At 39.4% G+C, this 13,500-nt stretch overlaps 1 protein-coding gene across 1 annotated transcript in view; it reads left to right on the top strand.

The window, feature by feature from the left end:
- kcnk9 (potassium channel, subfamily K, member 9) overlaps positions 1 to 12,631 on the top strand; it is a 43,475-nt gene extending 30,844 nt beyond the window's left edge. Inside the window, exon 2 of the mRNA XM_080863531.1 lies at positions 11,744 to 12,631. Within this exon, the coding sequence (XP_080719657.1) occupies positions 11,744 to 12,621 (878 nt within the window). The 3' untranslated portion in view covers positions 12,622 to 12,631. The remainder of the gene's footprint in view (positions 1 to 11,743) is intronic.
- The last annotated feature ends 869 nt before the right edge of the window (positions 12,632 to 13,500 follow it).

The following is a 13,500-nucleotide window of genomic DNA, read 5'->3' as shown; positions in this document are numbered from 1 at the left end:
ACCAGCCTCACTGTTCATTCAGATTCGATTTAAGCATTTTTGTTTTTTTATGCCAAACTTGGTCCCTATGATCTGAATGTTGCAGCAGAAATTAAGACTCAGCAGACCACGCAATGTTTTTCTTCTTCTATGGTCCAATAATGGTTAGTTAATTAAATGGTAAATGGCCTGTATTTGTATAGCGCTTTCAGGACCCCAAAGCGCTTTACACATCCAGTCATCCACCCATTCACACACACATTCACACACTGGTGATGGCAAGCTATATTGTAGCCACAGCCACCCTGGGGCGCACTGACAGAGGCGAGGCTGCCAAACACTGGTGCCACCGGGCCCTCTGACCACCACCAGTAGGCAACGGGTGAAGTGTCTTGCCCAAGGACACAATGAACGAGACTGTCCAAGCCGGGGCTCGAACCGTCAACCTTCCAATTACGAGGCGAACTTCCAAGTCTTGAGCCACAATCTTTGCCTAAGTTTCCCACTCTTAGTCATCAGCAGTGGCACCCAGTGGGCCTTTTGCAGCCATAGCCTTGCCTGGTTCTAGGTTGGACATGTCGTGGTTGTAACAAGTGGTTATTTGAGTTTCTGTTGCTTTCCTCTCTCTATTCTTTTACCTCTGACACCAGCGGAGGATTTTCACCCAGAGAACTGCTGGTCACTGCTCACATTATTTTGGACCATTCTGTATGAATCCTAGATGGTTGTGTGGGAAGATCCCAGTAGATCAGCAGTTTCTGAAGTATTCAGACCAACCCCTCTGGCATGAGAACCACTCACCATAGTCAGAGTCGCTTAAATCACCTTTCTTCCTCATTGTGATTACTACAGCCATCAGAAGGTTCTGTGTAGAACTCTCAAATAAAAAGAGGTCCAGCATAAACACCACCAGGAGGTTTCCATGTGACACGTCTTCTGCTATATAGCCTAAGACCCTGCTTCATATGATTTGAAGACGGTGGTCAAATGCTTTTAGGAAAGTTTTCTTTAGAGCTGATAGTAAATCTCCACCTTTGTAACTTCCAATTTCTTGAAATCCTTATCAGGACTTGAGAACAGGATGTTCTAAATGTTCCCTGCCTCGAAATTTAACTTTCTGTAAGCCATGTAGCACCCTTGCTTGTCGTGATAGTTGATGTTAGCTGCTTATTCTTTTCTTTTACATATAACATGATGCTTCATAAATTTGTTATGTACACTGGTCATTGCAAGAGGCAAAACAAGCACTGTTTTACAAAAAATATTGGTTCCTGACTTTAATGTGAATGTAATTTCAGTCTATATGTTTTCTGCTCTGTCATACTGCACTCACGCAAAGTTTCTGAATAAGAGCATTGGACAAAACACTTAAAATGTAAATGCGATCTTTCTACATGGCTGGCAGGCATCTCTGATATCAGTGGAATTGCCTCTTTGTAAGTGTACAATTCTACATTTGACATTTTTTTCCTTAACAACAGAGTTAAGCTGACTCGCAGCTGAAAGACCATAACCATTATGGTACCATAACAAAGTGGAATTGTAGGGAGACTTGTGTTTCAAAAAGCACTGATAATGAAAGGTTCCCTGCCTGTAGCAGGTAACCATGGTGTTTCCACTTCCCAGACACATTAAGCTCTTGTTGGTGACGTGGTGGAGACTCAGGCAGAGAGCTGAACAAGGTGTTCTCACCTCTGCGCTCTCTGCTCTTCTTGACCTTCATTAAAATGCCATGGCCTGTAGCAATTAATGCCACCAGGGCACCTGAAATAATGTGAGGCAGATTAACCTCGGGATCAAATGACCAAAAGGCAGTTGGTTTAAGCAACTGCTTGACACTTGTAGAGTTACTATCCATCTTGTATGTGAATACTAACGAGGGACTACCTTGATAGTGTTATGAATTATGGATGATACATGTTATATAACCAGCTTTGTGTGAAAATGAAAGACAACCTATAGAGAAATAGCTGCTCATTCACAGCAGTCTCTTTGCATAGACAATCATATGATTAGAAAATAACTTTCTAGCTCTAATTATTGTTGTTTTTTGCCATTATAATTTATTCTCTCGTTCCAGTCAAAAATACATGCCCTCATTTCCAATGTGATGCAAAATCAGATTTCAAACTGTAACATATAAAATGTAGGTAGAGAATACAATAGAATAAAAATGAAACTGCTTTGTTGCACTGTTATGGTTTTGATTCATCTGCCTTGTTTACCGACGCAGCAGGTGGTCGTTTAACTTCCTAATATCCATCACGTAGCACATCTAGGGTGAAGTTTAGGTTTTGTTTTATGTTTTAAATGCTCACGTTTTCAGAAAGTTCATGTTATGAATAAAGTCTCTTACATTTTGGCATGCAGTTTTTCTGTTGAAAAATGTTCCTATTGGATGTTCCAAACAGGGAAAATCTCCATTGAAAATGGCGGACATTACCAAACCCTGGCCCTAGCCGTACCTTTGATGAGTCAGCAGTGATCTGGTTTACGTGGAAGAGGATAAAGTAAAAAATGTCTGATAAACCAGAACAGCACTAACAAAGTTTGTAACTACTTTAGTTGTTGTACTATATGTACAATATGACATAATACATGGTTACATTGTAACCTTGGTTCTCTTGGAGAACTCCCTTATATTTTCTATACATAAATGATCAGAGACGGGCAGTAACGCGTTACAGTAACGCATACTTTTTTCAAGTAACGAGTAATGTAAGGGATTACTATGCAAAAAAGTAATTAGATTACTGTTACTTTCCTGTAAGCACGCTGCATTACTGCGTTACTAAACCGTCGTGATTTTGTGAGAGTGTCTCATGACAATGACGTAAGCACGTGCGACGCCCGTGGCAGCAACAGAAGTGTGCAGATCAACAATGGATAATATGGAGTGCAGGAGAGAGTATGACTGTGCAGAATCTTTTATTTTATTTATTTTCTGCTGTGTTTTACTTGCATCTATTTGAAAGCGTGTAAACACAAAACATTATTTTATATGCTGGAATATGCAGAAAATAGGTTTAAATGTTAAACAAATTTCTTCAAGTCAAAGACAGTTATTAGAATTTAATGTTTGCTTAATGCAATGTGCATAAAGCTAAAAGAGGCTTTCCATTAGATTCAATTTTAAATGAAGAATTATGCAGAAAAAAGTAGAGTTGGGATGACGGGTCTATTACTTTATGACAGGTTGTGTGTCATGTTTTTAAAAAGTAACTAAGTAACCAATTACTTTTGAAAACAAGTAATCAGTAAAGTAACAGGATTACTTTTTTGGAGAAGTAATCAGTAATTAGTAACTAATTACTTTTTCAAGTAACTTGGCCAACACTGTAAATGATATGCCCTTTTACATATTGGAATATGTAAGCGATGTATAATGAGTATAATGAGTATAGAAAGAGCCTTAATGTGGTGCACACTGCTGTTAAACACTTGAATCTAAAATTTCCTATAGGTCTTCATGTGACTGTGAAGGCCATTGCATATAATACATTTTAAAACTCCTCAAAGGTTTCAGTGACCTCTTGGGATCTTTTAACTGATCAATTTCCAAGCAGCTGACAGGGTTTAAGCATCACAGTTAAAAGACAGTTTTGGGACTGTTGTCCTCTGTCAAAATGTTATTCATTTTAAGTGATCCTAAGAATATTTTCTATAAACTTTAACTCTGATATTTTATTTTAATTTTATTTTTACCCATGAATATTTAATGCTCCTGACAAACACTTTCCAGATTTGTGTTATTTGAAGGATTACGTTTGACTCACGAGCAGATCAGAGACTGACAATTCTTTCAGGGTGTAGGTTGGTGGTTAATTCATTAAGCCAGTCTATGACTGTGGGATGGTCCCTTTTCTTCCCATACAGGAAGAATTATAATAATAGAATGATATAATAATTGGATTTAGGCAGCCAGCTGTGTCAGTTTCGAGTTTAAGCAACAATGACTCACACTCACAGAGACCTATGGATTCACATTGTGGGTGTGTGCAGACACTCAAAAGAAGTCATAGTAAAGTGGATTGGATCCAAACAAAGGTTGAGTCATCCAAATTTATCACGAAAGCTGCTTTGGTATATTCAGAAGTGTGTAAAACATAAGAAGCAGTTTGGAGGTGAGTGTGCTGAGCAACAGGGGGTGTGATATATTTGTTCGCTTATAGATTGAATTTTGAGATTGTTTCAAAAGACATTTACATTTTTTTAAAGGGTTATACGCAACTCTTTTGTGTATATATTTAATGCAGTGATATACATCGTTGTATCTGTCTCATATTTGTCGTGAAACTGAATGAAAATGAAAAACACTGTTTTGGTAGATGATTGAGTCATACTAACATACTCCCAATAATATGTTTTATTGTCATCTAGATCACTGTATATATTGGGATGATTTGTACCTTATGAAGATCAGACTACTTCTGTACCCTAATGCAGGGGTGCAAATATGCACCTTTGTAAGTTATGTACTGATGTCATTACTGATTTCTATTCATTCACACTAGGAAATGAGCTGGTATTTGTGTAGTGCTTTTCTAGACTCCTTGACCTTTTATATTAGTGCTAAACCTTAGTACTGCTATGCTGCTGATTTACATGACATTTACAGAATGCAACCTGTCAGAAAGCATTATATGCTTTTATTTAGCTTGAATAAACAGTAAAATTTGAAAAACATTTTTTTTGTTTTGGCTCCTGATATTGAACCTTAAAATCTAGAAGAAAGTGTGCAAATATGATTTAGTTATTAATGTTCTTTTCCTTATAGCACTAACTTACTTCAACAGTCTCAGACGAAGATTTTATAGAGAGAAAACCAAACATCCTTATGAAGCAAGAGTAAAACAGTTGGCATTTTGTTAGCACATCCAATTCCAGGGGCAGAGAGAGGCAGACTTACATGACAGAGACACACAATGCTAACAGCATGCAGTTTTTAGAGTGTAAATATGCAGAGAGCATAGAAGAGAGATGCTGTGTGCATCGTGATGCCTATAGCGGCATAATTGAAGTGCTCTTCAGGGTCACCGGTCCTAACTTTAGGTTGTATCAAAAAGATAACTTAGAAAACCTTTTTTTTTTTAAAGACAGGCTGTGTGATTTCTAAACTCAAACTGAAGTTTTGAAGGTTACAGTGAGGAGATTAGGGCCAAATAGAACCTTTGAATAGAAGGTTTTCAAGATCATGTATATTTTATATATTATTTGTCACCGATAATAGTCACTCATTTCAAATGTTTTAAACTGGTAAAAGGTTTGGGCTGGAGGCAGATTTGCTCTTGTAAAAGATGCAAAATGCAGTAATATGCAATGCCTTCTTTGAAAAACAATTTATACAATGAAATGTCAAGCGTAAGCAAAGATGTGGTTTCTGACACTTCATGTTATTTAGCACCGGGTTTGCTGTTTGACAAGCCAGTGTGATTTGATCAGCACTCTCAACAACTCCTTTAATTTCAGATAAAAAGCCACTTGAAATGTACACTAACACGCTGCCTCGATGCATACTGTGAAACATGGATGGAAATGCACCATAGTGCCACGGCACTTGGTACACACATTAAAGTTCTGTATTATTTCTTTATTGTGGGAATTTTTAATTTGCTTGTTGCTTTATGGACCAGTATCTGCAAATCTAATTACATTTCCCCCCCATGAGAAAAGCGCTGTGGCGTTAATTAGCAAAACTGAACTAAGATGTCGAACAGTACACCTGCTGAACATCAGCACCCTGACAGCAAAGGCTCACAGAGACAATAGCATGGCTGGTGATTCGCAGACTAATTTCATCGTGGCTTGGTTGTAGAAAAAGGATGTAACATGAAAGCGCACTGATCTGCAGCTTTTACCTCCTCCCACTCCAGACGACACTGACGCGACTTTCAGGAGGCACTTTTGTGTCGTCGTGTTATCAAACATCCCACTACGGTTTGTTCAAACATTTCAAGACTGAGTCAACAGATGTGCAGTGATACAGAAAACGTGTTCATACTGAAATATTCTAGGAGAGACGCTAAGATCACACACAGAATACTGAGCTTCTTTGTTCTTCTTTTAACATGTTAGCAGATGTTCCTCGTGTACCCTGTTTATGGAAATGCTTTAAAATAGAAAGTGTGCTCCTGTTACTAAAGCAATGCAATCAGCTGCTACATAGGTTATTGCAACCCTGAAATTTTAAAACGTTTTAACGGATTCCTGTCTAGGAGATAATTTCTCAAAGATATTTTAATGAGTCATATCAAATCAACATTTTGCAAATATGCAGCATCTCACTGAATGGATTGTGAGTTCGTCTACGTTTCAGAGTCACTTTGTGCTCCAGGCTGATAAGGCCGGTGTGTTTTACAAACAAATCCCGCCTGCTGCAGCTCCAGTCTCGTCTTCCTCCCCTTGAGAAGTCCTGCAGAAACACAACCCTCCTTTTTCATAACACGTCTTAATGTTTAATATTAGCGTGACCGGGCTCCTGTCCTATGCTTTTATCATTCATTAAAGTACGATTCTCTTTCTGCTGTGCTGCGCACAAACACATGCATTCACCTGTGCACACATGAGCACAAAGCACCTGTGCATGGCACAGGCTCAGCGTGGCAGAGCAAATATGTCTGTTCCCAAGACAACGAGAGATAATAGAGTCATTATAACAGGACAAACAGATTACACAGTGCAATGCTGTCACGGACTCCACACAGCCCATCAGCAACATCAAAGAAATACTTTAAGACAGTTGGATAGTTTATCCGACATTTCACAACTTTTTTTTTTTCGAGCTTGGAAATGGTTTTCGTGTGTGTCAGGAGTTACGCAGCAGGGACAAACTAGAAAAACGATAAGCTTTCCTGGATGCATCGTCTTATCAGTCCAAGATAGACGGCACCCAAGTGGATATTATTTGATACAATAAATGTCAGAGATGATTACTTTTACAAGTTAATATCCACTCTGTAGGTCTGTAGGTCATCTCTCTGAATCCCTGTAAAGCCCTGTTAATCTTCTGTTTATTGCCTTGGAAATGCAAGGACACTAATGAATGCTGGAGCAACGAGAGCTCCGACTGACAGGACATCACTGTGGATATGATTTTATTGCTTTTTGCTTTTTTTCCCTTTTAATATCATTAGTCTTATCACTAACAGGTCTTATCACTATCCACGTTTTTAATAGTACATTGCTTTCACCATCAGACTGACATTTAGGTGCTTATCTGTCCAGATTTAAATAATAAAAAAAGGAGAATCCACACGAGCCTTGTTGGCAGAAGTTGAACCAATACCTATCACACTTCAACAAGCCTGTGACAGGAAGCTCAAATGACTGAACAGAAGTAGTTTTTAGTTGGCATAATGTCTTCGAGTGCAGCCCATAATGCTGAAGGATCATCTGTGGACGACATTTGTGGTAATATACATACTCTGTCGAGTTGTAATCAAATGAAAGCTGTCACTTCTTCACAGCTGCTGCTGTAATTCATTACGTCCTAATTACTCGCTGAGAACAAATTTAAGCAATAAGAATCAATATCAATTAATTTGCTAATTTTGAGCAAGATTGGAAAAAGACAGATGGCTGGGTATACAAATCTGTCCTGAGATGTAATTAGAGTTGCCTAAGACTTTTGAGATGCCACAGGCATGTTTTTGCTATATTTTCCACATGACATTAACCCTGAAAAATATTTTTTCTCCTGCAATAATTAGTAAATAATATATGTATATGTATATGTATATAATAATCGCATGATTAAGCAGTTGCAGATCTGCATGATATATATTTGCATTAATACTATACCTGTGTCGAAATAAGTCTGCAGTAAAATTTATTTTCCTTTTTTTAAACGTATCTTTTTGTAGTCCATATTTAAAGTAATCACTGCTCATTGTTCAACAGATTCAGTCGGCTCATTTGCAGCAACACTTTATGCACACTCTTCCAACTTCACGGAAAGAATTTTCAAATAAGCTGTGCTGCAATGCAAAACAAACACCTACGCTCAGTGTTTTTACCCAAGTTTCCTGCTTCTAGATTTTACTCAGGAAGCTCAAATCCTTTTAAAGACGGAAATTCGAAATACTGGACTTTTATTTAACTAACAATACTGCCCCCACTTCCGTTTCATCATTAATGCCATTTAAGTTGGGAGGGGGATTAAATCGATTTAACCTGTTAAAACAATTTAAGCTGTCATAAAGTGAGAGGCTGTTGTCTGTTTCCTGTGAGTTTCACAATAGTCAGTAATACACATTCTTAAAGTGAAATTTATTGTAAGCAGTACTTTATTTTGAAAGAAGAAGCATGGCTGGTCTGGGCTCTCTGCAGTAAGGTTATGTTTAGGTGTGGTCTGTTGTTGTGCTGCAACATTATAGTACATCCTGCTTAGGGATGGGTATCGTTTAGGTTTTATCCGATACCGGTGCCAAATCGGTACTTTTGAAACGGTGCCGGTGCTCAAACGGTGCTCAAACCGGTGCTTAAAGAATGGAGAACACAAAATTGGTCCAAAAACCTCTCATGTTCAGCTGGTTTTTTGTAAAAAGATAACAATGTTAGCCTTTTCTGCAGCTATGGGGCATATATGGCATCACTCTTGGCTGGAAGCAGTGCCTAAACAATGGAAAAAACACAAACTTTATCCAAAACCTCTCATGTTTAGCTGTTTTCCACTTTTTCTTTGGTCATTTTAGCCTTTTTGGCCAGGGTGAAGGGAGTATCTGCCATCAAACAAGAAGACAGACGCATGTAGCTATGATGAGGTTTGTTAGTTCACTTTACATGCATTAATGTAATAACGTGGTTAGCCTACTCAACGTAAATTACACACGAACATTAAGCTACTCACGCAGAGAAGAACGGCTGCTGCTGCATCATCATCCGTCATCATTTCTGCTACACTGGCAGGGCTAGGGGCCAGGACTCTCCTCTTCGGGGTTTTTGGGGGATATTGCTAACTCCGGGTCAGATAACAGGCAACCCACGCACAGTAGATGCGCTCGGTGTGAGGTCTCGCAGCAAGCTATCATACGGCGCATTTCTGGGCTTTTAAAAAAAAAAACGCTATGCGTCGCCAGGTGTTTCATCGGATTTGAGGTGTTACCTCCTTTGACAGTATCACAGTATCAGCTTAAAGCACTTGTTGCAGGCTGCTGAGTTTGCATATTTTGCTGTGAAGTACAGCCAGACTTTTGACCGCTTCGCCTTGGACATTTTAATCTGTAGCTCTGCTCTAAAAGTACGTACCTGGACCCGCCTACTATCCTCGGAAACGTAAAATTATTGGCTAGAAGTGCACAGCTCAGGAAAAAAAAAGCACCGAAATAAAGCACCAAAATGTGCGCTGCTTTTCGGTCTGGTTACTACCGTTTATGTCAGAACCGGTGCCATCATGGCACCGGACACCGGTACCCATCCCTAATCCTGCTGCATATCGTGTGGGGAGCCAACACTTTTGCACTGTATGAGTTTGATTATCAGGCTCGGGGCGAATTGAAAAATCAAGATTAATGTATATATTATTTTGTTTAGTTATGGGAAAAGGGTTTGATTTCCCCCCAACTTTAGTTTACTCTCTCATTAATGAACAAGCAGCAGATCTCAGACGTCTCTGTGAAAAATTAGACAGCCACTTTAATGCCAATGCTTGGCACCAGATATGATCTGTAATTGCTCTTTTGTCGCAGATACCGACAAAGCTGATGTGGATACTAATCCTCGCGTCGATTGCTATTACTTTTATTGTATCATCAAGAAGATCTATCACTGCTTCAAGCTGCTTAAGTCAAATGACACATACTGTAAGTGTGTCATGTAAGTGTAATCAGACAAGACGAATATGCAGGATTTCTGGTTTTAATCTCAAGCGGGGAAATTTGATGTGTATAACATATTATTGGGTTGAGTGGTTATATATTATTTTAGATTATTTAAAGCAAACTTAAACCTGTGTAATCAAGTTTGTGTTTTGTTTTTTGTTGTAAGGCAGGAGCACTTGTGGCTGTGGAACAGATTGGCAAATATCTGCTTGTTTGCATGTTTGGATTTATTTACGGTTGCATTGTTTTGCTAGTATCCACATCGCTTTTTCTCACATTTTGGTCTTCATCTTCTTATTAATTATTTAATTTATTTATTTATTAATTTGTATGGCTCAGTGCTCCACTTTGCCAACCCACTTGCTGTGGAATTTTTTAGATTGTACCCAAAAAAGCTACATAAAAGAGCGGTTGAAGCTAGAGTATGCTAACAATAAAACCGAAATAATAAACTAAAAAAACCCCCCAAAAGATACATAAATCCAATGAGAGCTATTGATTGGTTGAGAACCATAAATCAAACTAATCAGCTAGGTTAGCAAGGTGTTTTCATAAACTCACTGTAATAATAAATGCAATGCGAATTTTAGCTAGCAAAGATAGGCTAGGCTTAGAATAGGCTTAAAACATGCTGACGCTTGATAAAGCATAACTGAATAAATAATTAAAGAATGACATATTAAAAAATTTACCACCAGCAGTGGTCTTATCAATTGGCATTTGAAACCAAGAATATTTGCTGTGAACCTGTTTATTTCTGGTGTAAAAGTGATCATTTTGCCAGAGGGATCGGTTGTCATTAGCTCCCTTTTGGAGTTAGCCTCAGTTTGAAGAACTTTAACTTTCAGCACCATACTGGCTGTTTTTTATAGCATGGGAGGTTGCTGTTTAGTGATAATTTAATTCTAATTTCTTAAGTGCACTCGGCTCCTTTCATATTACGCGCAAAAATAATAACAGTGCAGTTTGGAAAAAAAAAAATTCAACCACTTAAACTCTGCCATAGGATAAGGCAACATTTGAAATCTTGCTTAATGCATTTCTTTAAAGTCCACTAATGAAACCTCAGGTCAGGAACACACATTGCATATGGAAATATAAATGCTTCGATTGCAAATCAGATTGATCCAGCCAAGTTTGCTTTCAGCCTTAGCTAAACACATGCCTGTGTGGGTGGACGGGCATATGGGAAAAGACAGAATCACAATTCAAATTCAAAACACAGAACATTAAATGTTTTTTTATGTATACAGTACACCAAAAATATTATGTCTCTGTTTGAAGGTCAGTTGTTGAAGCGATACACATGCCAACTGATGGTGGGTGTATCTTGGCTAGGACTTTGGTGTTTAATACTTGCAGCTAAAGGCTTTGCTAGAGGAGAGATAATCAATATGACGCTCTACAAGTTTCATTCATATTGCAGTCTATGAAGTAACATTCAATTACAATTCATGCACTTAAAATCAATTACACTTCATTTAGAAACCCAGTTGAATATGGTGTATCAATCCTATTGTTTGCCCCACAGGTTGATTTCCAATAGTCTGTTTGTGTGTGAGTCAGCAGCTTGTGGTCTAAAGATAAAGTCTAATTAAGCTAAAAGCTTCACTGGCTCCCCCATGACTCTTTTCCAATCCTTCCTCCAAACTGTTTTACCTCGCCGGAAACTTCAGACTAATTGGACGTCCCTCCTGCCATAATCTTTGAGCCCAAATAAGATTAATGAGCAGACGCATTTCTGTGGCATGTGCCTATTCAATACCTCTTTTGGCACTGCTTGCAGACTCTTTAGAAGATTTCTTGCTTGGTCATGTTTGTCAACAAAAGCTGATCTGGGGCTTTTTGAGTATACAGTTACAATAGCACTGGTGGCATCAAAACCAGCCCGGACTTGACGTCTTTCCGCATCACTAATTTCTGCTGTCTTTCTGCTCTCTTCTCAGGCTACGGGCACGCGGCGCCAGGGACCGATGCAGGAAAGGCCTTTTGCATGTTTTACGCCGTCCTGGGAATCCCTTTGACTCTTGTCATGTTTCAAAGCCTGGGCGAGAGGATGAACACTTTTGTCAAGTACCTTCTGAAACGCATCAAGAAGTGCTGCGGCATGCGCATCACTGATGTGTCCATGGAGAACATGGTGACGGTGGGATTTTTCTCCTGCATTGGCACGTTGTGCATCGGGGCCGCTGCATTCTCCCATTATGAGGACTGGAGCTTCTTCCAGTCTTACTATTATTGCTTCATCACATTAACAACTATTGGCTTTGGGGACTTTGTGGCCCTTCAAAAGAATCGGGCCCTCCAGAAGAAACCCCTTTATGTGGCCTTTAGCTTCATGTACATCCTGGTGGGCCTTACGGTCATCGGGGCCTTCCTCAATCTAGTGGTGCTCCGTTTCCTGACTATGAATAGTGAGGATGAGCGGCGGGATGCCGAGGAACGGGCCTCACTCGCCGGCAATCGGAACAGCATGATCATCCACATCCAAGATGAATCGCTGCACCGGGCACGGCGGCGACGGGAGCCATACCACGCAGAAGTGACTGATCTGCAGTCAGTGTGCTCCTGTATGCACTATCACTCGCATGACAGCCCTAGCCCGGGGATGGGAGGCCTGGGCTGTGCCTTTTCCCACAAGAACTCATTCAGCTCACAGCTGAACCCCAACCAGTACTTTCACTCGGTTTCCTATAGGATTGAGGAGATCTCGCCCAGCACCTTGAAAAACAGCTTCTTCCCTTCGCCCATCAGCTCGGTGTCTCCAGGCCTTCACAGCTTCACAGACAATCACCAGCTCATGAGGAGAAGGAAATCTATCTAGACCCCAACAACCACAGGACCATAAGTTTTATACACAAGGTCAAACATTTCCAATGCTGCTCCTTTACCAAATCTTATTTCAGCACTTTTTCCCTCCAGTTTGGTTGTATGAAATCGAAGTATTCTTGGGAAACTATTCAAGAACAGCAGGCGCGGACACAAGGGGATGCAAAGCATGAAGCATGGATGTCTATTTTTTCAAGAGATTGCTCCATTTAAGAACCAAACAACACAAACTGCAAGACTTTTCCTTATTACAGATTTACACTACAGAAATTGATATATTAACCTTTGGTTACATACCAAATGATGCACACTGGGGGAAATGCTATTTTTCAAAGGGAGTTGTTTCACCATAACTTGAAGCAGCATTTACCGTTATGTATGTTTCCATTGCCTCACTGCAGACAGAGAATTTAAAGTGACTTAAAGCATCAGGTATTGTTTTCTATAAGCAATCATGTATTTAAACGGATTCACGACACATCAAGCCAAAATACTGTTGCCAATATTAGCATGTGCATTAGCTGTCATTTAATAGTATGCCATGGTTTTTGTGACATTGTTTGCGTCTCTTTTCCAGAACATTTGTGTGAAAGGCATCTGTTTGTCTTTGATCAGAAAGGATCATGCTGCGGTTATTGATATTTCCTCCTGTTCTAGAAACATCAGATCTGGCCATAAAAGCTTTATTTTCACACACACACAAATCAGCCCTCAGTTCTTTTCCATTTAGACAGACTTTCCACTTTTGGGGTCTAACGTACCCAGAGTCTGATAATGATTTTTCCCTCCCGCTGACATTCATGCTAAATATGAGTTCAGTTAAAGTGCAGAGGCTTCTCTCTGCATTCATGATTTTGCGCAGATAATTAGCATT

This window comes from Rhamphochromis sp. 'chilingali' (assembly GCF_963969265.1).
Source record: "Rhamphochromis sp. 'chilingali' genome assembly, chromosome: 17".
Classification (NCBI taxonomy): domain Eukaryota; kingdom Metazoa; phylum Chordata; class Actinopteri; order Cichliformes; family Cichlidae; genus Rhamphochromis; species Rhamphochromis sp. 'chilingali'.
The sequence above is the reverse complement of the archived record's forward strand: the minus strand, read 5'-3'. Positions and strand labels throughout refer to the sequence as shown.